Source organism: Pezoporus flaviventris, unplaced genomic scaffold (genome assembly GCF_033815535.1).
Source record: "Pezoporus flaviventris isolate CSIRO_AGI_PZ_B2104156 unplaced genomic scaffold, CSIRO_AGI_Pfla_v1 ptg000013l, whole genome shotgun sequence".
NCBI classification, from domain to species: domain Eukaryota; kingdom Metazoa; phylum Chordata; class Aves; order Psittaciformes; family Psittacidae; genus Pezoporus; species Pezoporus flaviventris.
In genome coordinates this window covers 16,795,188-16,818,170 of record NW_026892561.1, presented here as the reverse complement: position 1 = coordinate 16,818,170, position 22,983 = coordinate 16,795,188, and the positions used below count along the sequence as shown (strand labels likewise).

Genomic DNA, 22,983 nt, shown 5'->3' with positions numbered 1-22,983 from the left:
CAATAGAGCAGATTCCAAAAAGTTTAGGTTCTTCTGTGGGTTTTGAGGGATTATTTTTTTTTTGTTGTTGTTGTTGTTTCTTCCACTTCACCCAGTCTTGTGAGTACATAATATCTTTTGAAAGCGTTGCTTACAAACTTGGTTGTTTTTGGTATTTTGGAAGATGTTGTTTGCGTTACTTGTGTAGTACATTCTCAGATGGTTGACTCTAGTAGCCATGGTGCAGCATTACAACTTTTCTGGACTTTTCCTTATTGATGGAAAGGTCTTGTTGAGCAATTTATGTAGTGAACTTATAGTCTGGGGCATTTGTTTATAGTCTGCATTTTCTATATGATGAATCTACCAAGACAGACCCTGGTAAGCAGTGTTTGAAAGGGAAGTAAGGCCTTTTTGTTTAGAACTGGTTCTGTATGGTATCTGTTATATAGGTTCATATAGCATGCAGTGACCACTGTGAAATCATCCATATAGGAGTCTGAGTAACAGAACCATATTTCCTGTTGTGAGTAAAAGGTGCAGCTATAGGAGTCTTACAGGATTGCTATGCAAGTGATCGTGGATGGAGTGCTGCAGCTGCCATTCATCCCTTCTCTGAAGTTTGATGCACTGCTGAAGAGGCCTTACTGCATTCTGTCAGTACTCTTTAGAGTTCTCACAGTCATCTTTGAGTAGTAGGGCATGTTTCTACTTTTATATTTTTATTCACAATGACGCTTTTTTAGAGAAAGGAGCAAATTTAGTTCTATGGAAGTCTGTTTGTGTAGGGATTATTACTCACCTGCTAGCCCCTGAAAATGAAGATATGAGCAATTCAGTAAAAATAACTGCCTTGCACGATGTTTTTATTACTGTCTTACATATTCTTTTATGTTCACAGAACAGGTTTGTTCACTCCAGATATGGCGTTTGAAGCCATTGTTAAGAAGCAGATAGTCAAGCTGAAAGGACCTTGCTTAAAAAGTGTGGATCTGGTGATGCAAGAGTTAATCAACACTGTCAAAAAGTGCACTAAAAAGGTAATTTGCAGATAGATCTGGTAATCCAAATATAACATAATGGTATAGTAGATAACAAAGCGTATCTTGCTTGTTAAGGTATTCTAAGAGGTTTCTGACCGAGTCACTTGATGTACAGAGTAAGACTGTCTTAAGTAATTACAACTTCTGCAAAACTTTCAAAACAATGTAATGCTGGAAATGTTATTTTTTTATTCCTGTGTTTTGAACATATATACACCTTATGATTGGATGTTTTTTTCTGAGTCAAGAGTTGCAATAAGAGGAAGATACAGCAAAACTTTTCTAGAGAAAAGACCTCAAATGTGTTCAGAGACATCTGTCATGGAGAGAAAAATGCTCTTTCTATATTAAAAAATTACTGAGCAGTACCACAGTTCTTTGCAATGTAATGGGTCCACAAATTTTCCTGTGCTTTTTTCATGCACAACTCCAAAATATCTGATCTCCAGCTGTCAAGAAGTTAGAATTGGAAGACTAGGAAGATTTCATCTCCCTTGTATTTGTATATCCTTGTATTAGTGTTGACAAATGAGCTTGCTGCGCAGAAATATTGAAGTGCAAAGAACTGCTGAGCATTGAACTCCCTGATGTGAAAGTTGTGTGCAGCGATTAAACTTTTAAATTGAGATCCTGCAGGTGTAATAAGTTAAATACGTTTATCAGAACTAAAGATGGCAGTACTATCAGTCTTGAGAATGGTTTTCTGAAGTGTGTGCTTGGGTTGGTCTGTACTTGTAGAATGAAATCTCAGACTTCACACCCCACAGTAGGGGCTAGGGAAGCATGTCAGACATATTAATATGAATCTTTTTTTCTTTTTTTTTCCTCACACTTTTCACCTTCATAGGAAAGTTGTCATCTGCAAATATTGAGACTCGCTTGCCTGGAGCATTGACAACTTAACAGTTGCTGATTTTCAATTCTCTTTTCTCCCATTAATCAGTGATATTGTAGAAGACCCCATTGTTTCTTGTAGACTTCTTAGCTAACCTGGCTACTTTTATTGTCTCATTTTCTGTTCCTCTGTCTTTCCCACCATTTCAGAGTGAAGGGCACCCTAACAGTAGCAAATATAGGACCAGTTTTGGGATGTGAACACAAGTATGCTGAAGCTGTTGAGAAATAGCCTGTCACATCTTTTGCATTTTTCTGAATAATGAAAATTATTTTTGTACCAGTGATCAGGTTAATGAGTTATTTCTTTGAACAGGAAAAGGTGACAATCTTTTTGACTAAGGTCATGAACAGATTCACTGCAATATTTTGAGCAGTGTTTCCAGTTTTTTTCACTTCTGTCAAAGTTTGAAAGGTATGTCACTTGACTTGATCTTGCAGATTCTTTTTCCCAGTGCTATTGGCCAAATTTACTGTTGCATTCTGCAACAACATTTTCAAGTATTGCTGTTGAGATGCAAAGATCTTGCCACAAGATGGAGCCTTCAAAAAATAAGAAATCTGGAAATTATTTAAAGTGCTACTCTGGAATTAGGCATAGTAGAAAAGAGAGGCATGGAGAAACCTCGCGCCAAGGCTGATGAATTGTGGTTCACATGTCCAGAATGTGTTTTCCTCAATGTTTTGTGGAGCAAAAGCATAGAAACAATCCAAGGGTTTAGGTGTCTCTGGTTTCTCTGGGAAATGACCATTAATAGCAAGTAAGGCTTATTTTGTAATGTAGTTAACTTTTAGCCCAAACATTTATAATAATTACTTTCTTCCAGAGAGGTAAGCTGGAGACTTCCCTGTGTTCTACTGAAGCCACCCTGCAGGTGTAAATTTCCAGTTGTTCCATCAGATCTGGAAAACTTTCAAAATCAGAGATTCTCCAGCCTCTCTATACACCTTATTCGAATGCTTGCCTCTCCTCACTGTTGAAAAGAATTTTCCTTGTGTCAAATTGGAACCTTAGTTTTGCTTTTCAGTTGGCAACATACCCAAGGTTGTGTGAGGAAACGGAAAGAATTGTTGCTGGTTACATTCGTGAAAGAGAAGAGAAGACCAAGGATCAGGTGAGACTAGATCGTTTGGGGAAGTGTGTGAAGGAGGTGTCCTTGTTTTGGCTTAAACTGTGACAGGAGGAAAGTTCTTGCATACAAAGTACAATAAGACAATGGAAGATTTTTATTGGCGTTTTTTGTTTGTTTGCTTGGTTTTGTATTCAGCAGGCTTCACATTTTAGAGGGGGAGAGGAACTGCTCCTCTACCATAGAGCCTTGACAGATGAGACTAGAATTGTTACAGGAAATCCTAATTTCCAATGCCTAACTTTGTTTCCATTTTTTTTTTAACATACCCATCCCATAGTCTAATTACAGTCAGGCCCACAATCACTTGTAACTGGGACTCTTGCAGGACTGACGGGCTTTACTTCAAGTTTAAAAAAAGTTTAACCACCCCCCCACCCCCCAACATTCATCACCCAGCTAAGCACTCCAAATCCAGGAAACTTCAAAGGTTAGATTACATTAAGAAAATCCACTGGAAGTGGAAAGGAGAATTATTGTGTGGGGTGTGCAGAGTGTGAAAACAGAAAATTTTGGGGAAGAAGAACTAGGCAGAGCTCCTAAGTTGTTCTGGACTCTTGGCTCTCTAGTCCTGTCTGTGTGTGAGCTAGGGAGCTCTACAGCATGTCCTGCATCTTTGTTTAATCTGTGCTGTGAATGTAGACTTAAAAGTAACTTTAAAAACTTGTATTTGCTGGGCTTGTACTTGCAGGGAGTTCTAGGTAGCACTCTCAGTTGGAAACAGGTACAAGTTACTTAAAATAATTTATTTATTTATTTATTATTCTATTCTTCATTGTGTGCACATACCTGGCAATTTCCTAGAACAAAGTAGAAAGTATCAGCTTTCTGTAAATGCAAAGAGTTGACCAAATAGGTTATTGAGAAATATTCCCATCATTATTCATGCTGTTAGTAGTTCTTGTTAATGGAACACTAGGGAGAATATTTTCTGAGATAAGAGCTAAACCCAAATTCCCACTGTCTTTTGCTTCTGAGTGAGGCACCTGATACCTTCTGGAAATTGTGAAGAATTTGGGAGTGATGCAGTGTTTGAGGAGTTGTACAAAGCTAACTCTGTACACTTTGTGGAGATTAAATGCTACTGTTTGGTACTGATGGATTTCTTCATTGCTTCTTCCTGATAAATGGAAGTCAGAAAAAACAGGGGGAAAGTGCAGTGTCATACATGTTCAAGAAGCTGTTCAAGGGTGGGAGTTGAGCTTTCTCTAACATTTTAGCAAGCTCTTTGCTGAATTAGAATTTTGCTTAACTTGCAAAACATAGAGCTAGAATCTATGTTATATATTATTAAAATCTCTGGCCATGTGTGATTCATTTTAATGAATGGATAAGTGCCAAGATAGTGAAAAATGAAATCTATCAGGGAAAAAAATAGTAAGAAGGAATAGCTCTTTTGTAGTCTAGCTTAGGAAACGAGCACACAAACAGAAGTAGTGTGATTTAGAAAATATTGTTGCTTTAGGCTTGAATGATTATGAAAGTAATATTCAGTAATTCAAAAATCCGAGAAGTTCTGTTATTTTCCTCTCTCCCTTTCCCTCAATCTCTCTCCTCCATCTTACCCATCCTTTTTTTCCTCTTCTGTCTCCCTAATAGGTGCTGCTGCTGATTGATATTCAGGTTTCTTACATCAACACCAACCATGAAGACTTCATTGGCTTTGCAAAGTATGTATATAGAGATTTTCTTATAAAGGCACTGTCAGGTTTGTTTGGGGTTTTTTCTTTTGTTTGTTTTGATGTTTTTCTTCCTCTTTTTTTTTTTTTTTTAAATATATTTTTTCAGATGTTCAGAACACAGGTTCTGAAGTGGGACCATGAAGATGTAAGCTCCCAAGTCCCAGACATGCTCTTTCTCAATATACACACTGTTGAAATCTGTTAAGCCTGTAGGGGACTCTTTACCCCAATTCACAAGCCTGGTTTTACTGAAGCTGAAGCTTATGTCTTGGTCTGGAATCACATGCATCTTGGGAAGCAGCTTTGGCAAGCTGATGTCGTTGCTGTATCCATTTTTGGACCACAGAAATGTATAATATTGGTGGTCTTTCCACATTGTTGCTATTGCATATTTTGGGAGCTGTGATTCTGTGTGAAATGGTTTTACTCAGAGTAATGGATGTCACTGAATTATATGTGTGCCTGCTGTTTGGCTGTAGAGAATAATAGTAGCAGAATGCCCTGCAGGGCCTGGTTTGACGTTCTTACTTAATTGAAAAAGCTGTAAGAATATTTTCCAGAATGTGCTCCCTCAGCTTCCAGCAATTTGTGCTTAAGGGACTTCATACCAACATTTTGGCATTAGTAAAAATGTTAAGGATGTCTTCACTCTTTGAAAAATAATTGTTCTTCAATCATATTCATGCCATATTTGCCATGACAGTGTTTGGAATCATAGCAGGTTTCATCCATGTGGGATGCTGGCAACAAAGTTTGGCATCACAGTGCACATCGTAATATGGTCTATTCTAGTTAGGACTGTGGAGGAAGGTCTGCATCTTTGCCAGTATGCCTTGAAGGTTTAAAACATGGAGTTCACTAAGCTGAGGGGGGGAGAAAGCAAAGCAGGCGCTGTTTATGTATTTGGTTTGAGCAACTTTCTCTAGAATTGTTTGCAGGTCCTAGATATCTTTATCAGTTTTCTTGACAAATGACAGGATGTTGTAGGAATGGTAGCTGGCCTTCTAGAGGTCAAGATAACAACCTGCCTACTATTTACTTCTCTTCATCCTTTTCTGACAGGAAAAAGCCTGCTAAAAACGCTCCATATATATTCATGGTGTGTGTTGTGACCTTGGGAAGTCACATAGTCCAACCTCCTGCGTAGAGGAGGGTCAGTGCTGAGTTCAGACCATGTTACTGAAGGCTTTGTCCAATCAGATCTGGAAAACTTCCAAAATCAGAGGTTCTTCAGCTTCTCTATGCAGCCTGCTCCAAGGCTTACCTCTCCTCACTGTGAAAAGACTTTTCCTTGTGTCAAGATGGAACCTTCCATGTGTTATAGTCTTGGATTCTGGAGAGCCAAGTGTATCTGGAGCTATTTCATTATGTCTCTCCTCTGGAAAAATTGCCTTTGTGGATGCTGCTGCTGGGGCCTGTAGTTCAGTCTGTGGTCCTCACTGCTGTCTTTTCCAAGGAGTTGCAATGCCCAAGATAATTTTTTTGGGAAAGCTGCTGCTGCTTTTGCTAGTTGAGATCTAGAAATCCCCAGCTGCTATGAATGAGATATAAACAGATTAACAAACAGCTCTTTGCTTATGTTCGCTGATAAGTTTAAGCAAGTGTTTCTGTAGGGATGGGAAGGGAAGTATCTTTGCTGACTTGTGCTCAGCTGGAAGAGAAAACTTGGATAACTAAGAAGAATGTAAAATGTAAAATATACTAATGAATAAGCTAAACAGTAGAAGATACATTTTAAACTATAACCATATTACTGTTACAGCAATTGTGTTAAAACTGGAAAATATAATAATTTTGGGGTAAATAAAATAATTTTCTGCAATATCTAATCATCCTGGACTATAGATTCCCCAGATTCCTTAGTGTTTCCTTTCTTTAGCTGAGTCTTCTAGCCAGTTGTCTCATGTGACTTCAGTGTTTTATAAGAGTAAGTCCTGTGAACCCTGCTCATGAGAGTACAAGACATTTCAAAATATGTTGTGGGGCCTAAGGCAGGTACAGTGAGATGTGAATTGACTTGAGAAGGACTTAAGAACGCCAGTATTTAGAACAACTTTGCATAGTTATGAAATGATGAAACTGGAATATTAATGTTTGTCTCACTTAGCAGAGCAAGTGGCAAAATGTTGGAGTAAGGTTTGGTTCCAGTTGGTGTAACTTAGGCATAGCTACATGCTTTAATCTACAGAGAGAGTAATTTGTATTTAGAACAGTTAATAGAGGACAAATTGCTGTCTGAAAGGCCTGGGGCTTGAAGTATGATGTTAGTGGTCTAATTAGCTTCCCTAAGGTGACAAAAAAAGCTGCAACCAAACCAACAACAAAAAAGAAACAAAATGGACAAACAAAAACTAAACTGAATGACAGTTAGGTTTCCTAAAACCACCTTGTGTGTTTTTTAAACAACAGATTGGAATTGGTGAGAGATTAGTGCTGTATTCTCTGTGTGCACGTTATTTTGTATTTAGTCATAATTTATGCACCAAAGCTTGTGCAACTCTGGACGATGCACCAGAGGCATGCAGTGTTATTTGGCCAGAAAGCCTGGATGATTGAGGGCTAAGTCCAGTGAACAGACATATGAAATAAACATCCTTGTGGATTTTCCTGTGAACAGCATTTGGGCTGCTGGGTTGATAAAGTATGGTCTGCAGGGCAGGATCAGAATTGGGACAGGGTTGAGCTTGGTGCTTCAGCAATTCTTTGGAACAGCAGCTATACGCAAAAGAGTTGCAGGATTGGCCCCTAGGCTGTGAAGGGCATCTTTCTTACTCTTTCAGAGCAGTGTTTGTAGCTGGTTAATATGTATGTTTTTTTCTTAGTTAATCAATGCCTGGAGAAATGGTATAATCTAATCCAAACAAAACTTTCTGGTGCCAGTGGCCACTCTGGTGGTTGAGTAGCCAAAGCCTGCTTTCTGAACGCTTTTCTTCCACTTTCCAGCAGTATTTTAATGTTGTGGCCTAACACTTACAAACCACCACGTAATGCAAATGCTTTTAGAATTAATGGCGACTTGTATGTTCTTGAGAGAGGAGTGTGTATTGTTCAGGAACTGGGATTACCAGAGTTCAAGAATTAAGCAAAATATTTTAAATATGATTTAATTTTAAATATGTTTTGTTCTATACTATTCCAGCTTTTTGAACCAGCTTTGTGACAGCTTCATCCATGGTTATATTTAGATCCTCAAAGTGCATATAAATATTAGAATAATATCCAAAACAAACCATCAAGACAAAGTTATTAAGGAGCCTCCAGCAGGGGAGGATTTTATTGTATTGCATTAAGTAAAAGAAATGGCTTGCTTTTTGTCTTTTTTGAATATTTATAGAGGCTAGTGTTTCCCAAGTTAAGCACATGAGCCACAATTTCTCTGTGCTTTTAGCAGTCGTTACCAATCCAAGTAGGATGTTGCAAAGGAGATGGTTAGTAGGAGCCATCTGCTGTGCATTTCCCTTTTGTCCTGAGCAGGCACATGTAAGCCGGCATCCCTATGCTGTAAGAAAAAGTAGTTGCAATATGCACATATATGCAACAATTTTGCTGTGTTTCTATGTTGCTCTAGCTTTCTGTGCTAGAATCAGAAGTAACTGTTACTGCTAAATTCTGTTCCTCAGGAACTGGTTTAATTTGAGTTTCTTCAGTATAACTCTTTTCCTCTGCTTCCCTTAGTGCCCAGCAAAGAAGCAGTCAGGTTAACAAAAGTGCAGTGGGAAATCAGGTAGGCACCTAACAGAGAATGGACAATAGCATGTGCAAGTTAATCCAAGCTGTTTGGTTTTCTTGGCTGTGTTAATTTGTTGTATCATTCACCTTTTCTGCTTCAAACATAAAATACATCATCAAATCACTGCCTTGTTTTACTGAATTTTTCAGAGCCACCTGACTTTCATTGTTACCATTGTTTATTGTTTAATATTTCTGCTGCTGCTCACACCGCTGGTTAGTGTCTCCCCTCCCATGCCATTTAGTGCATTGTATCTTTCATGTTACACATCAATGTATTTTGTCATTAACTGCAAATTTCTGAATTTCAGAATCCAAAATGCTGGTGAGTACTTGCTTGTGTGTGCCTTCTGATGGTCATTTTACTCGTTCTTACATGTTCATAGCTTAATAGCAGTGAAGGGGCAATTCATCAAGCAAAAGTGAATTTGCCTTCAGCTCTTCTGAAAACTTTCAGTTGACTTCACAAAGATTTTGGCTATGTATCATAGGCCTTTCTCAAAGTAAAAAAAGAATAACTGGTGGATTGTTTCTGATTAATTATTATTTATTCATTAATGAAATTATTTCTTTTTATCATATAAGAATATGGGGTTGATTCTGCAGCATGTTAAGTGCTTCTGAGCTTTGCTTCTTTCTTTGCTTTTATGTGGGCCAGCAGTGCTCAGTACTTCACAGGATCAGTCCTCTTTTTTTTATATGAGATGAAAATAATGAAAATGTTACAACCTCGGTTTCTGCTCACTTTGAGGGTTTTGCAAAGTCTTAAACAGAAATTAAATGCTATGGAATTACTGCATACTTTAAAAGGAGCTAACAAATTCTAGGAAAAATAAGACAATGACATTTTGTATAAATAATTACTGGTATTGAACATCTTCCTGATGTTTTCATGTGCAATTTGGTCAAACAATGCTCAGGAGGTCAAAGGTCAAGGTTTTCAAATATGACCCCTGAATTTGGATCCCTCAGGTGGTAAACCTGATGTTGCTGCTGTAGATGATAGTTCTAGCATTTTTTGAAAATGTACTCAGCTTTTTGGGGGATAGAAATCCAACATCTTCCTTCCACCAAGAAATTGCTAGTTATTTTTGAGATGTTATTCTAAATAATCCATCGGCTTCTTGGATTTGGTGGTCCTCCACAGCCTGACCAGCATGACTGGCATTTTTGATGTAATGTATGGTTTGGACTCAAATGAAAAAAGTTGAAGGGTCTAAACACTGAAAGGACTTCAAAGACAAGTCTCTCCCCTCTGAGGAGAGATTTCCCTCTTATCTAGCTCTGCCGGAACACGTGTCAAACACAACAACCGTCATCACTCTGGAGTGTCCCATAAAAGGAAAATCAACTAATTATCAGTGTCTTTAAAAATACACAAATAAAATGAATGATTTTTTAATTAAGTGAATGTTCTCTCTCTACAGAAGTGGAGAAAAAGCTTGGCATTTTAAATGTTGAAACTTGATTATTTATGGCATAATGGACTTTGCTGAACCTTTTATTTTAAAGATAACAAACAGATGTTTGAAAGTTAATTGTTTGGAGTTGAAAAGAATGAGAAAATGTTTCTGAAATAAAACTTCATTTCTGCAATTTGCTATTTCAGGGAACCAATCTACCGCCTTCAAGGCAAATTGTACGAGCTAAGTTCTGTAAGCTTTATTGTTGCTTTTCCATTTAGCTTCTCAGAGGGCAAAGTTTGTCTCTAACTCATTGGTTTGGTGAATACTTGGTACCTAACTATTTAATGTTAAACTGTCTTGTCTGTAACACTTCCTCAACAAAGTGTAATTGCAGTTCATCACTTAACTGCTACTAACTTGCTGTTACAAGTATGAACTAATATAACTTAAAATGTTGTAGAAAACTTTGAATTAATTTAATATTTTTATAATGTACTGAGCTTCTCAAACTAAACCAACTAATTCCGTTTTTTATATAACTGGAAAGAAGTTTTTGTCTGATGTGTGTGCCTCTATTCATAGTAAACCTCTTTTTGAAAGGTAGGCAAATAAGTTTCTGGTAACCAAAAGAAAACATTACCTCTTGCGTAAATGAACGTGCTATTTGTCGGTACAGGTACTGATGTTATTTTGTTTATGTAAAGGAATTGCTTCTGATAGAATAAGTGAGTTTATTAATAAACTTAGGAATATATAAAGCCCTTTTAGCATTCTTTTCAAAGCATCAGCAGGATCAATATGTCATGGATGGACTCTTTTCTAACCCTTCCACTTCATGAGTAAATAAATATGTGAATGCCTTTAATATTACTAATTAGAATTAATTGTCTAAACAGTAGTTAATTTTATAACAAGTTACTTTTGGTTTACTGATGGTTAGGTGGAAGAAGTAAATCTCTATCATGTGCATTCTTTAGTAATATCTATGATGAAAACATAATTTTCCAGTTATCAATCACCACATTATGTTAGTTATAACTTCAAACAAACTTAAACTAGACTTATGTTCAATACAGGAAACAGGACAAGGCAGCACTGATTTCAGTAGCACTTGAATTTAATCTCTTGGGAGATCAAGATCATTATTTTTCCAAAATAGTGGGATGCTCATTTACAATCAACTGCTTTCCTTTTTTTGTAGCTTGCCTTAAACTAGAATGATGCAGATAACCATTCACTGTTTCTGTGTCTCAGAAATCAGATGAGTGCAATATTGCGTTTTTTGGAAGAAGTGTAATGCCAGTTCCTCTTAGCATGTTCTTGCTTCTCTTTTGTCTACTAATATCATCTCACACTTAATCTTTGGCCTTTTTTGTTTGTGTTTTCTTTGCTACCGCCTGAGGTTTTGACTTGACTCCACAAAGTTTCTTTTTAAGCCACAGGTTAGTCTGTCTTCTAATTTGCTTGAAATAATCAGTGTAATGCTTGTTTTTACACATCATGCTAGCAAGATCTGGTTCCTGAAAGCTGACACTCTTAACTATATTTTGTGTGTTGAGATTTATTTTGATGACTGAAATTGTGTTTAAAGCTCCCCATCATGATAAACTTTTGAAGATGAAGGTGTCATTGCTCCATGTGCCCAATCGATACTCTGTGTGAGAATGCAAGATACTCAAAATACAAAGAAATGTATAAAATTTATATGAAATTCTGTTTTGTGTTTTATTTCTGTGGTAAAATCTGAAGTAGCCCCTGAAGTTGGAGAAGGGGCTTAATCTGAATTAAGAGTTTCAAGTCACTGTCCAAGTTACTTGGAGATTTGGATTTGAAGTCTTTGATCTGGTCTTCTACAATGTTACACCGGCAATCTGATTCACTTGTTCTGGACACAAGTAGCATTCAGACCCCATCAGTTGGCCTAAACTGTAGTGCTAATAACTTTTTCCTTAGTAACCCTTGTCCTTTTTTTCTTTTTAATCCTGCTTTGTAGCGTACTTTACTGCTTCTTCAGATACACTTAAATCCTGGTATTTTGCATGACCCAGGAAAATTATATAAACAGAATATTTTTATTTATTCTTTTTAGCAAGTAGGTGGAAATGGAAACTTGTGCCTTGGTCATGAGAAATAATGAGAAGGCTGTTCTGTTAAGAAATGACAGTGTTTCTGTAAAAGAGGTGGTGCCTGCAGACAACCATGTGATGGTAAACTTTGAAATATCCTTGAATGAGACATGCTGCTGTTGAATTTTCACCTTACCAAGATTCAAAATGGCCTTTAACTATACTTATATTTTAGGTTAAGATTCTTTCATGATTGACTTGATCACCTTAATCTTTGCTTAATTACATTTGGAAGCTTGTTTCAGTTTTTCACTACCAAGTGCTTTGCTTCAGTAAAGACTTTGTTTTTCTTTAAAGTAAACATGTTTTTAGGAATTAAGCCTCTGCTGTCATTTTTTAAGTTATGCAATATATTGTGGAGTGATATTTGGGGGAGGCAATATCACAAAATCTCAGTTGTGCTCATTATTGGAACAGATCTGATCAATTTACATTCTGACCTTTGGCAAATTACAGTGAAGTAGTGTATTAGGATTCCATTCTAATCTGTTGTTCCTTTTTAGCCTATGAAGCGCGAGAATCTTAATAAATGAACCCAAAGAACCACTGGCTTCTGAGGAAGCCTCGTAGTTTGTGCATTTTTTTGTTCTCTCAATGTGCTTACTATTTGCTAACGCATATTGCTATGACAGTGATTAGAAGACTGAGTAATGCTGGGAGTCGTGTGTTCAAAATTATTTCTATGGAGTTATGTAACGCAACTTTAATAGAGAGTTTTGTTAGCTCAACAAATGCTGTTGCTTGTATTATGGAAGTAGCTAGTCTCCTGATTTTCACACTTACAGTTCTGTCTGTCCAGTTAATTTCACTTATCTCTTTCTTTTCTTGAAATCATCTTTCAAATACTTCTTTTAATTTGATTCTCTAATGTATTTCTTTTATAAATACCTATTTGGAATGGAATTAATAAGTCTTGCAAGAATACATAAAACGTACTTACTGTGTCAAATCCTGGTTTCCTGTTTATACGTGAAGTGGTGGAGAATAGGAACAACAGATATGATTTGGGTCTTGTGCAGCTGAACTATCAGAATATGACTTCCTTCTGGCTTGTTCATGTGCATTCGTACCCTCTAAGTTTCATTTTTTCAGACACCCAGATTAGGTATCAGGACCCTGAAGGAAGGAACTGTGTCATCTCTTGTTTATCCTGTACATGGAGTCCAGCTACCGGTCAGAATATTGCCTTCACTAGCTTCTGGCAATGCTTATATATTTCATTTTCTGACATGCACAACTCATGTTGATAATATCCGGTTTGCACAGAGTGACATTTAGAAATATGATAGAAAATATTGAAATGGATCTCTTCAGTCCAAACCAACCAGAATATGAACTAGTGAAAACAATAATGAAACACACTATTTACTGAGATTATTTTTCAAACTAAAGTGCTATACAACATAGCTAACACAATAGTTAAAAAAACCCAACCAACAAAAAAAAAAACAAAAAAAAAACAACAAAACAACCACCCTCATCAGAATTTTTTTTAATTTCAGAAGTCTCTTAGAAAATCTTTGCTTATTGCTCATGGAAGTTCATTTTTTCTAAAATATAGCTTGAGTTATCTGAGAAGTTGGCTGGTGTCTTAGTTGTAATTTACCTTCTCCAGAAAAGAAAACTATGTTGCTTAATCTCACTTTGTTTGCACTTAAACCTTGATTTGACATCTCCCTCCCTCCTGACCCCAACACTGGTACTGAGTATTCTGAAAGTGTAATTTTTTGTAGTTAAAAAAATGTGCTTGGGAAACAGGAACAATTAAATTAAAAGAACAGGAGGCTTAACATAATAAGTCCATCTTCTCTCTCTTCATGTCCCCTGGAACTGCTTCCAGTTTTTTTTGATAACTGAAATCTGTTGTAGTGTCCAGGATATTTTAGAAAACATAGTACCCTGTTTTCCCAGGAGGTGTAGATAAGCAGGCTAGAAATTTGCACATAAACCCCAAGATGTCACTATATCTTGTTTATATATTAGATATCATATGTATCTATATATATTTTAACATATTAATATAATACATGATATAATTTATTATAGCTAATAATATTAATATATACTATGTAATGTATTAATCTATTATATAATTACACTATATATTGTATTTTATATCCACTATATATTATATACATATTTATATTTTGTCTTTATATATTACTATAAACTATAGTTTGGTGCCCTGCTTTTCATGCAGTGTTGTGTGGGAATGACAGCTGGTTCTAATCCTCAGCACACAGGATTTTTGAGGAAACAACTGGCAAATTCCTTTCTTTACAAGACAGTGACCAATGTTTGTATCAGCAAGTTGGTTTGTTTCTGTCTACACCCAACAATGATTATGTATCTATGGGGAGATGCATTGACTGGAGCAAGACAGTATTTTGGAGCTATGCAACTAATGCAGATCCTACATGAGTAGTGTTAAAAGTTTCATTACTTTTTAAATGGTTTATATAGTTTAGATTTTTAAAACCATGGCTTGGTCTGTTCTGAGACCTCTGCCACAAATGCATTCCTCTCAAACTGAGGAAATTTGATTCTTACTAACATGCTACAAAACCTTTGGTGTAATGGTGAGGGAGAGCACTGGATGCAATAAGCAAAATGTGCTACTTCTCTTCCCTTTTAATTGCTCATCACCTGCAAGGTTCTAGAACGTGCTACTCAGGTGTTTCTTACTGGTTTGCTTCTAGAAACCACCTCTTCATCCCCGCTGTGATATACCTGTCTTCAAATTTTTTCACCCTCTGTAAGATGTGTGTCCAAACCAATTTCAGTAGTGTGCTGGCTCTGCTGCCAGTTCTTCCTGTATGTGATGTGCTTTATAAGGAAGCATATTCACATTCACAGTGTTTTCAATTGCAGAGAGCATGGTTCAACAGCATGCTCTTGCACAGCACAGCCTCTTATTTCAGTTTCTTTATACCATGGGAACAAACACCTTTGTACATTTGCTGTGAAGTATTTTGTTTGCTGTACAAATATAGCTCACCTTGTTGTGGAGCTAAGTTTAAGTGGTTGTGGAATTTCAATTTCCTTGTTTTTTTGGTTTTTGTTTTTTTCCTAAAATCCCTTACATTTGTATTTGTGTAGTTGGTGCAGGGAAAAAAAAAAAAAAGACATTAATGTGGTTCCACAACTTGTTTTGTGGCAGCTGCCTGAAGGCCAGTACGCTGGCTATATGTGCATGTTGCTTGTTTCCTGTTAAAAGTATACTTCAATAAACATCATAAAATAAAATGAGGTTTTGATGTGTAATCAAGTTCATGTCAGTATGTTTCCCTCAACTTGCACTCAAACAAGCATTCCATGTCTATGTGTACTCAATAATGTCCTCTCTCCAGTTCCCTCTTCCGCCCCTGTGATGAACGTGAATATCGGAAATAATGACAAACTTCTGTAGAAACTTTTGTGGTACAGGCTATTGCATTCACTCTGCCTGTACTGTATCTTCAAGTCTCTCTATGGGAGTTCTGTTAAGTTCTTTCGTAGTTTACTGACTCTTCAGAACCCAATCAATGCTTTCTTAGCGATTTTCTTACAGGCAGAAAACCTGTAGACTGTTTTTGGATCTTCAGTGGTTTTCTTACATTGCTGGCCTGGTTAGTAGTGAATGGGTAAAACACGATCATCTTATTTGAAATTAAATTGGTGCTCTTGGATTATGTGTATTGCCAATAATTTTATCAGCTTTTCAGTTGCAACTCTTCATCTCTTTCTTTGGTTTAGTTGTCAGGTATAACTTAGTCCCTTGCTCTCTGCGATACCAAAGCTAGTTTTTCTTTTTGAGGAGCTCACATGAATGTGCATGCTGAATAGCAGTGAGTCATGATTCTGAAACTCTTATAGATGACGAGGAATAGATATTGAGCAATGATTTTTCTCTGCTTGGTTGTTGATACTGGAGTAACTAGACTTGTAAAATCTTAAGAGAGGAAGGTCATAGTCTTGCATATTTCTCTAAAGGCAAGAGGAAATTCATGTTTGATCACACAAGTTCATGCTGTGGGACTTGCTGAGGGAATTCTGAAGGGCTTCTTTGGCCACTTCTCTCCATCTTAATGCTTCATAGGCAAGTAAAGGATGTAGCTGTGGGGAGAAACAGGATGGGTGAGGTTCCCTGCATCTGTGTGTTTGGGAGCATTCTGTTGTTTTGCTCAGAGTATAATAGGAAAGCAAGCTTGCTTTCTCATAATTATATTGGAAAACAATAAATGTTCCAATAAAATTGAAAGCTTCTGTATGATCCATAGACCAGTTTTCATGACCATTCTCTCTTCTTCACCTCTGGAGTTGTCTCATTACTCTTAAGTTCTCTTTTATTCCTCTTTCTCTTTGTATGATGTAGCCTCCAGGCTTTAGTATGTATAGGTATGCTGTTCCATCTGTTTTTTCATCTTTGACTTGTATCTGTTTTACAAGGTTCTGCTTTACCCATTTCCCCCCTGATTTTTATTGCCACCTTAATTTTAGATTTTTTCTTCTTTTCCTCTTCTACCTTATGAGAGAAAAACAGCTCTCATATACCTCTTAACAATTTCTATCTTAATTTCAAATTACCTTTAGTAGACCTCTCCAGTTTGTCACATGATTCACCACTTCTGAAAATTCCCAGTGCATCCCAGAAGCCACTCACTTTGCCAGAATCTAGGTGCTTTTTCTAGTATCCAACTTTACAAATGAACTTAACAATTGGACTAGAACAGACTAGTCATATATGTACTCGGATGGACTTTTACAATGTGTTATTATACAGCAAATAAATATCTTCAAGTTTACAAGATCCTTAATGTACACGTACTTGCTGTAGGTAGAACACAATAATACTTAAGCTTCTCTTTTTTTCCCAAGCTTTTGACTGCAAACACTATATTCACTTGAACGTTGTTTTTTGTTTGGTTATATTTTTGTTGAATGATGGGAACCTGCAAAAACTCTTGAATTTGCCAGAGACTGAAAAAATCACTTGTTCTTAGCAAGTATTTATTTAGTGAACGCAACTGCAGAATTATGTCGAGTAATGAACTAAACTTGTGCCTGACTGCACCTCTGCGCAGGTCATCCGAAAAGGCTGGCTGACCATCAACAATATCGGCATCATGAAAGGAGGATCCAAGGAATACTGGTTCGTTCTAACTGCAGAAAGCTTGTCCTGGTATAAAGATGACGAGGTAAGCAATGAAGAACTTTTTTCTTTGGGCGGGGCAATATTCAGTCTTCTGAGATCACCTTAAAATAAAAGCTTGTACAGACTTCAATGGAAAGAATGTTTTAAGGCTTTACCTGAGTCCTTTAAATTTTCTGGGTTTCATTCATGGAAAATGAACCCAAGACTTCTGTTGAAATGTTGATAAGAAATACAGAGTACTATATGGGGTGCTTTTGTTTGTTTTTTTTTGTTTTAATTTTTTCCACACATTGTTTTTGGGATGAGGAGAGAAGGCAGCCTATTTTAGAATGTTCTGGTTATCATCCTATACCTGTTTGGACTGCACTTGCACATCTACCATATGTTGATTATGAATTGTCTAGGTAAAGTTACTTCTAAGTATAACTAGAGCAATTGAATTAATGACAGGTGTTCTCTGGCCTTGTATTCTAAGAGGATGAAAAGCCTGTGTGTTGTGTTCTATAGTTGGTTGGTATGGATTTTCAAATTTGAAAAAATACACCTTGGTAAGAAATGTTGCTGCTGATCAGTTGCTCACTTTATTGAATATGTTGGTACGCAGTTTGTCTGTTTTCTTTAATAATTTTTTCCCACAATGTTGGTAATGATATGCTCTATCCAAAACCCAGTCTTGTTAAATTTTGAAGGTTAAAATGGAGTAATAGGATTATTATGTGTGCTACACTGTCAACTGTAGAATAAAGATCTTGTGGTTTGGGTTTTGTTTTGTTTTTTCAGCTTTTTTTTTTTTTTATTTTTTATTTTTGTGTCAGAGACGTAGCCCTGTTTTTCTAAATTAAATGTGTTCAGCAAAAATTTAGTGATTTTTCCTAGGGTGAACCAGTTTGTTGGATAAAAGAGAAGAGGCACAGGTAAAGAAATTTTTAGATGAGCTCTAAAAATTTTAGATGATCTTTCCATCTTACTCTAAGTAATAATCAAAACAATGGCTTGCCTCAGCAAAACAGGGAGTTAGGTGATGGGGACTGTGCACAAAATTTATATTCTGTTTAAATTAACCTAGTGTTTTATTGCAGTGGATTTTCTAGAACCGCTAGGGAGAGGTCCCACAATGCATGTACATAAGCCAGAACTCTGCTGAGTCTGTGAATCCAGAATGTGGTTGCTCTTTTTTCTGATTCTCCTCCCCATCCCCTGGGGTGGGGTAGGGGAATGAGTGAGTGGCTTCCTGATACTTGGTTGCCAGCTGGGGTTAAACCACAATGGTCCAACTTCACATGGATAGCTATTCAGTAATAGTGCTGATGGTGGAAACTGTGTTGGTTAGTAGTGTTTATTTTTACCTGGGTTGATTATCATTTTGGGATAGACCTTCAGATAGAGAGACAAACCAGGCCAATCTTAAAGATTTTTCCCCTTGCCCTTTTATTTAGTTTTTAAATGGATTCACATGTATTTACTGTGACAGGAAAATGAGTGCATGTCAGAGAGGAGCAACTAAGTGTCAGGAGGAAAAGTTTTATTCTCAGATTAATGAAATAAAACTTGAACTATTTTATTACAATGACACAAAAAATAATAAAAAATAAATGCAAAAGTGCCTTTATGGGTTTGAAAACTTGAAGATGTTGTTTTTCTGTGATCTGTCTTGAAGCTACTAGAACTTCTTAGATTAGGTACAGGTGACTGTTACTGTAAGAAGTGACATGGTGAGAATAAAACCCGTTGCCATGTTCTTTCTCAAGCAATTGGAGATGCATCCAAGATACACTGTGGCAATTTTTAAAGTAGTCTTGGTATTGCTTTTTTTGAGTCTGATCTTTGTTTAGTGTGAAATATAGCAATTCCTGCAAATAATTAGAGAATGTCTTCTGTTATGCAAATTTAAAAATAGTTTGTTTTGACAGTGTGCTAGGGAGAGTCACTTGGGAATGTCAGAATAGTACATGGAGGGAGATGGCCACTGTCTGATTCAGTGATTTCCATATGCATATTTAAAAATAATGTCTCTTAATTGCCAAAGAGTTGTGTTTAAAGAGTCATAAAAATGCAAGTAGGTCATTCAGGCCAATATGGCAGATCACTCAGGAATTTCTTAGAGTGATAATAGTGTAGTACTATTCCATGCTTTGCTGATGGAAGAAGTTCCTCCTTAAATACAGATTTGCTGCATAATTTGACTATTCTGCCCTGGGAAAGATGTCACAAAGTTATTTTGGATTTTTTTATTTTTTTTATTTTTTTTTTTACTTGCTACTGAGCCTTTCTCAGTAGGACTTAAAAAATTAGTAAAATCTGGTTTCTGAAGAAGGTCAAAGCCACAGCTCAATCGTTAGGTTAGTCAAAAGATGACTTGTTTCAGAAACAGAACTACTAGCTTTGGAAATAAAGAAGCAAATATTTGATCTCCTGGCTGAATTCCATTTTTTACAATTACATTTCATCTCTCATAAATGTTCTCCTCACTTTCAGATTGGTTTGATAGTTGTCACATCCTGTCTCAGATGATTATTGAAATGGCTGCATGCTGGTATATTTCCAGCCTGGTAAGATACGTAGTCTTCAGTGATGTGTGAAGTGATATCCATGTTTATGTCTCTGGACTGTGCCCAGGCCCAGCTCGGCTGTGCATGCTGTGAGGTCATAGGAAGTTCAGATTCCTTGTGCCTCCCACTTGAGCTGGTCACTTCTGCAGTTCTTGCACAGCAGCAAGATCCTGTCCATTGCGGCTGGGAAGACGCTGAAAGTCAGGTCTCAGCTTTGTTCTCTTGCCACAGGGAAGAGTTCTCCCCCCCCCCCCCCCCCCCCCCGGGCCTCTACCCCTGAGTAAGGAATGTTGTAGCAGTTTGTGTACCAGGGAGCTGTGACAATTGCTTTACAAACCTGCACTGCTTGCTAGGACCTCTAGGGCTGTGTACTCCTCCAGCGTAAACTGAGCCCATTTTCTGTGATCTGGAGTTCACTCTGAGGTGAAGATCACCATCTGAATGCAAGTGGTTGTTTGCTAGTGCCATTGGAAGGATGTAAATGATTTCCTTTATTTTTTGAGCTGCAGCTTTTATAAGTGATGAATCCGCAGTGGAATGCATTTTGAAGCAAGTTAGTTTGGCAAAAGTTTTCAAACTTTGTTGTATGATATCAGTATTACCAAAAAAAAAGGACTGGTTTCTTGACGTGGTTTTGTTGCTGCTCAAACGTACAACAGGATTTTATTCCTGATAGATGGGAATCAGTGCCTAAGAATGGTTTTTAGTCTTGTAATTGCTGAAATAATCAAGTCTGGTTTTGAGCACTGTGGTTAAAGCAGTTGCCCTATCAATTGTAGTGAATACTATTCTAGATTAGAATAGTAATTAGTTTCTGAAGTTGCCTGCAGTTGCTTGTGGTCATAAGTTTGCTTCTTGACTAGTACCATGACTTTTTGCTTTTCTGCTTGCTTAAAATGAAGCAAGAAAAATTGTGCACCACTTTGAGGCTGCTGTAAATAAGTGCAAGATTAGCACATTCGTTGATTCTCACAAATACAGATTTCTTTTATAGAGTATTCCATGTAATGCTGGAAAAAGTATTGCAAGGCATAGCTACACACACAAAAGACCTTAGCATTTTAGCTCTCAGTTGTACTGTTTTTTTAAGTAGCACAAAACACTGGAAGCTTTTTTGCTAAGGTTCATTTGAGAGTCAACCTGCAAATAGGAAGTTAGTGAATTAGCCACTCTACATTAGGATGAAATGGACTTTGGGAATGTGGAACACCCTACTAGCTTGTGAATGAAAAAGCTCTTTATTGTAAATGAAAAGATGTCATTTGTGAAGTGGTGTAGCATACACCACCAGGACACGGTCGGAGAATGTCATTTTATTATTCCTTTCAAAGCATCCAGAGATTTCACTGGGTAAATTATTGGTGAGCAAAGGATGCCAAGCTGGACTCTAGGATAAGAACTTCTAAAAATATGAAGTTTACGTTTGGAAAAATCCCCTTAATCTTATTTCCAACTAATATATTTCCATTCTGTTTCAGTAGGAAAAGATAGTATTGTCAACATCCAGTGATAGATGCAGTTTGTATTATAATTTCACAGTCTATTCCCCATTGTAAAATTCTGTGTGATTTGGAGGGAGATATGAAAGTAACTGAGGAAATGGGAGAGTGGAGATGGGAGAAGTTCCTCAAAAGTCTGCCATATTATGTATGTTTACAGAATTAACTTGCCACACAAAAAGCTGCTCTCTGCTTCTGTGGCTAGTAGGAATGTTAGTGATTTTTATACATATAATAATCTAATAATGCAAGTTGCTTAAGTTATGCCTTAGAAGTAAATGGGAGGATGAAACATACAATGGTGCTGCAAAGCTGCGTATAAATAAAACTTACTGTTAGTGAGTTAATGAGACAACTAGGAAAAGAGTACTATAGGAAGCACAGTAAAAATTTCAGCAGTGGGTTTTATTGTATTTTATAGGCAGTGTTGGTTTGACTCTAGGTGGGTTGCAGTACGCGGCTTGGTTACTGACCGGCCGTCTGAGATCCAGAGTGACTCTTGGCTGGAGCTGTTGGTGAAGATGCTCTGGTGTGTCAGAGCGGGTTCCCACTGGCGGCTGTCCCTCAGGCTGGGTTGTCATGCGACTGCCTGTCTGTGCCTGCTGTACAGGTGAGAGGATGTTCTGCACAGCAAGTGTAGACAGGCAGACACATGACAACTCCGTCCAGCCAGTCCCTTGGAGCCATCACCGCTGGTGTGCAACAGTTTGTACCGTTCCAGTTTGGGGGGTTTGGCTGGGGGGGAGCACACATAACAGAATTAAACTTTAAAACATTGGGAGCTGCAGAACAAGAACAGAGCTTGATTTTATTCAGAAAAGAATAATTTCGGTACATCAATTAGCATTGTGCTGACATGTATTAGGGATGTGATTTCAACAGACTGATCACACTGAACATTTGGAAATCAAAAAGGATTGAATCCACAGTTTATTTTATATGCAATTGATACAGGGTTTTCCCTGCATATTGTACTCACATAGTAATTTAACCAGATGTTTTTACTCTTCTTGGAAGCACAGAAATACTGAAGTTCAAGATAAAGGATATGTTTGTATAGAACATATTTTCTAGAAGCAGATAAGTACAATAATCTGTCATGTTAAAAATAAAAATCTTTCTGTATAAATGAAGACAACCACTCGCACATTAACCCTGTTAAAGGGGATGTGCTGGAAAGAAAACTGGTTGCATTTTATATCAATTTTACTAATATGTGAGAGCTATACACCTATGATATTTCTTTGTTATTTTGCTTTGCATGTTATTTAAATATAGCTTTCTCTCAAGTTCTGTACTTAGTAAGAAAACAAAATAACTTTGTTGAACTTCAGTATGTTCAGTTAAACACAGACTATGCTATGGATCAGAAGCATAGCAACAGCATGATTTCACATCACAAAGTGTGCTACTTTGCTAAACTTTCCTGCGTATAAAATACAGTGACTGGTCTTAAATCGCTGTTGCTCGCTAGTGCCACCATAGGCAAGCAAGAAGCCTGTGCTTTCAAACCCTTCTCAAACATATCCCATACATAGCAGGAAAACATTTCCAGCCTGAAAACTGATTATAAAAGGGATGAATTTACCAAAAGGCTAAAGGTTAGGGTAGTGTTAAGGTTTTAAATTAGGCTAATACTAAATTAATATGCAATTATTCAGGTGTTCTAGCTCTAGTTATTATTTTGCCAAAAGATGTATTTTAGCTAATATACAAGTTGAAGTGTTCCAATTCAGGCTGTGCATTATATGAATAAAATTTTCCATAAACTTAACAAGGTGGAATAAGGTATCTTATAAAAAAATTAATCAA

The 22,983-nt window shown here is 36.9% G+C and overlaps 1 protein-coding gene across 5 annotated transcripts in view; it reads left to right on the top strand.

Moving 5' to 3' along the window:
* DNM3 (dynamin 3) overlaps positions 1 to 22,983 on the top strand; it is a 180,305-nt gene that overhangs the window by 36,844 nt on the left and 120,478 nt on the right. For 2 of the 5 annotated variants that reach the window (XM_061451853.1, XM_061451851.1), the window contains exons 10-15: positions 881 to 1,019; positions 2,945 to 3,031; positions 4,646 to 4,716; positions 8,404 to 8,452; positions 10,067 to 10,096; positions 17,053 to 17,166. In XM_061451853.1, the coding sequence (XP_061307837.1) occupies positions 881 to 1,019; positions 2,945 to 3,031; positions 4,646 to 4,716; positions 8,404 to 8,452; positions 10,067 to 10,096; positions 17,053 to 17,166 (490 nt within the window). Of the gene's footprint in view, positions 1 to 880; positions 1,020 to 2,944; positions 3,032 to 4,645; positions 4,717 to 8,403; positions 8,453 to 10,066; positions 10,113 to 11,287; positions 11,306 to 17,052; positions 17,167 to 22,983 lie in introns of all 5 variants that reach the window. The other 3 variants (XM_061451854.1, XM_061451856.1, XM_061451855.1) reach the window with 3 other exon arrangements.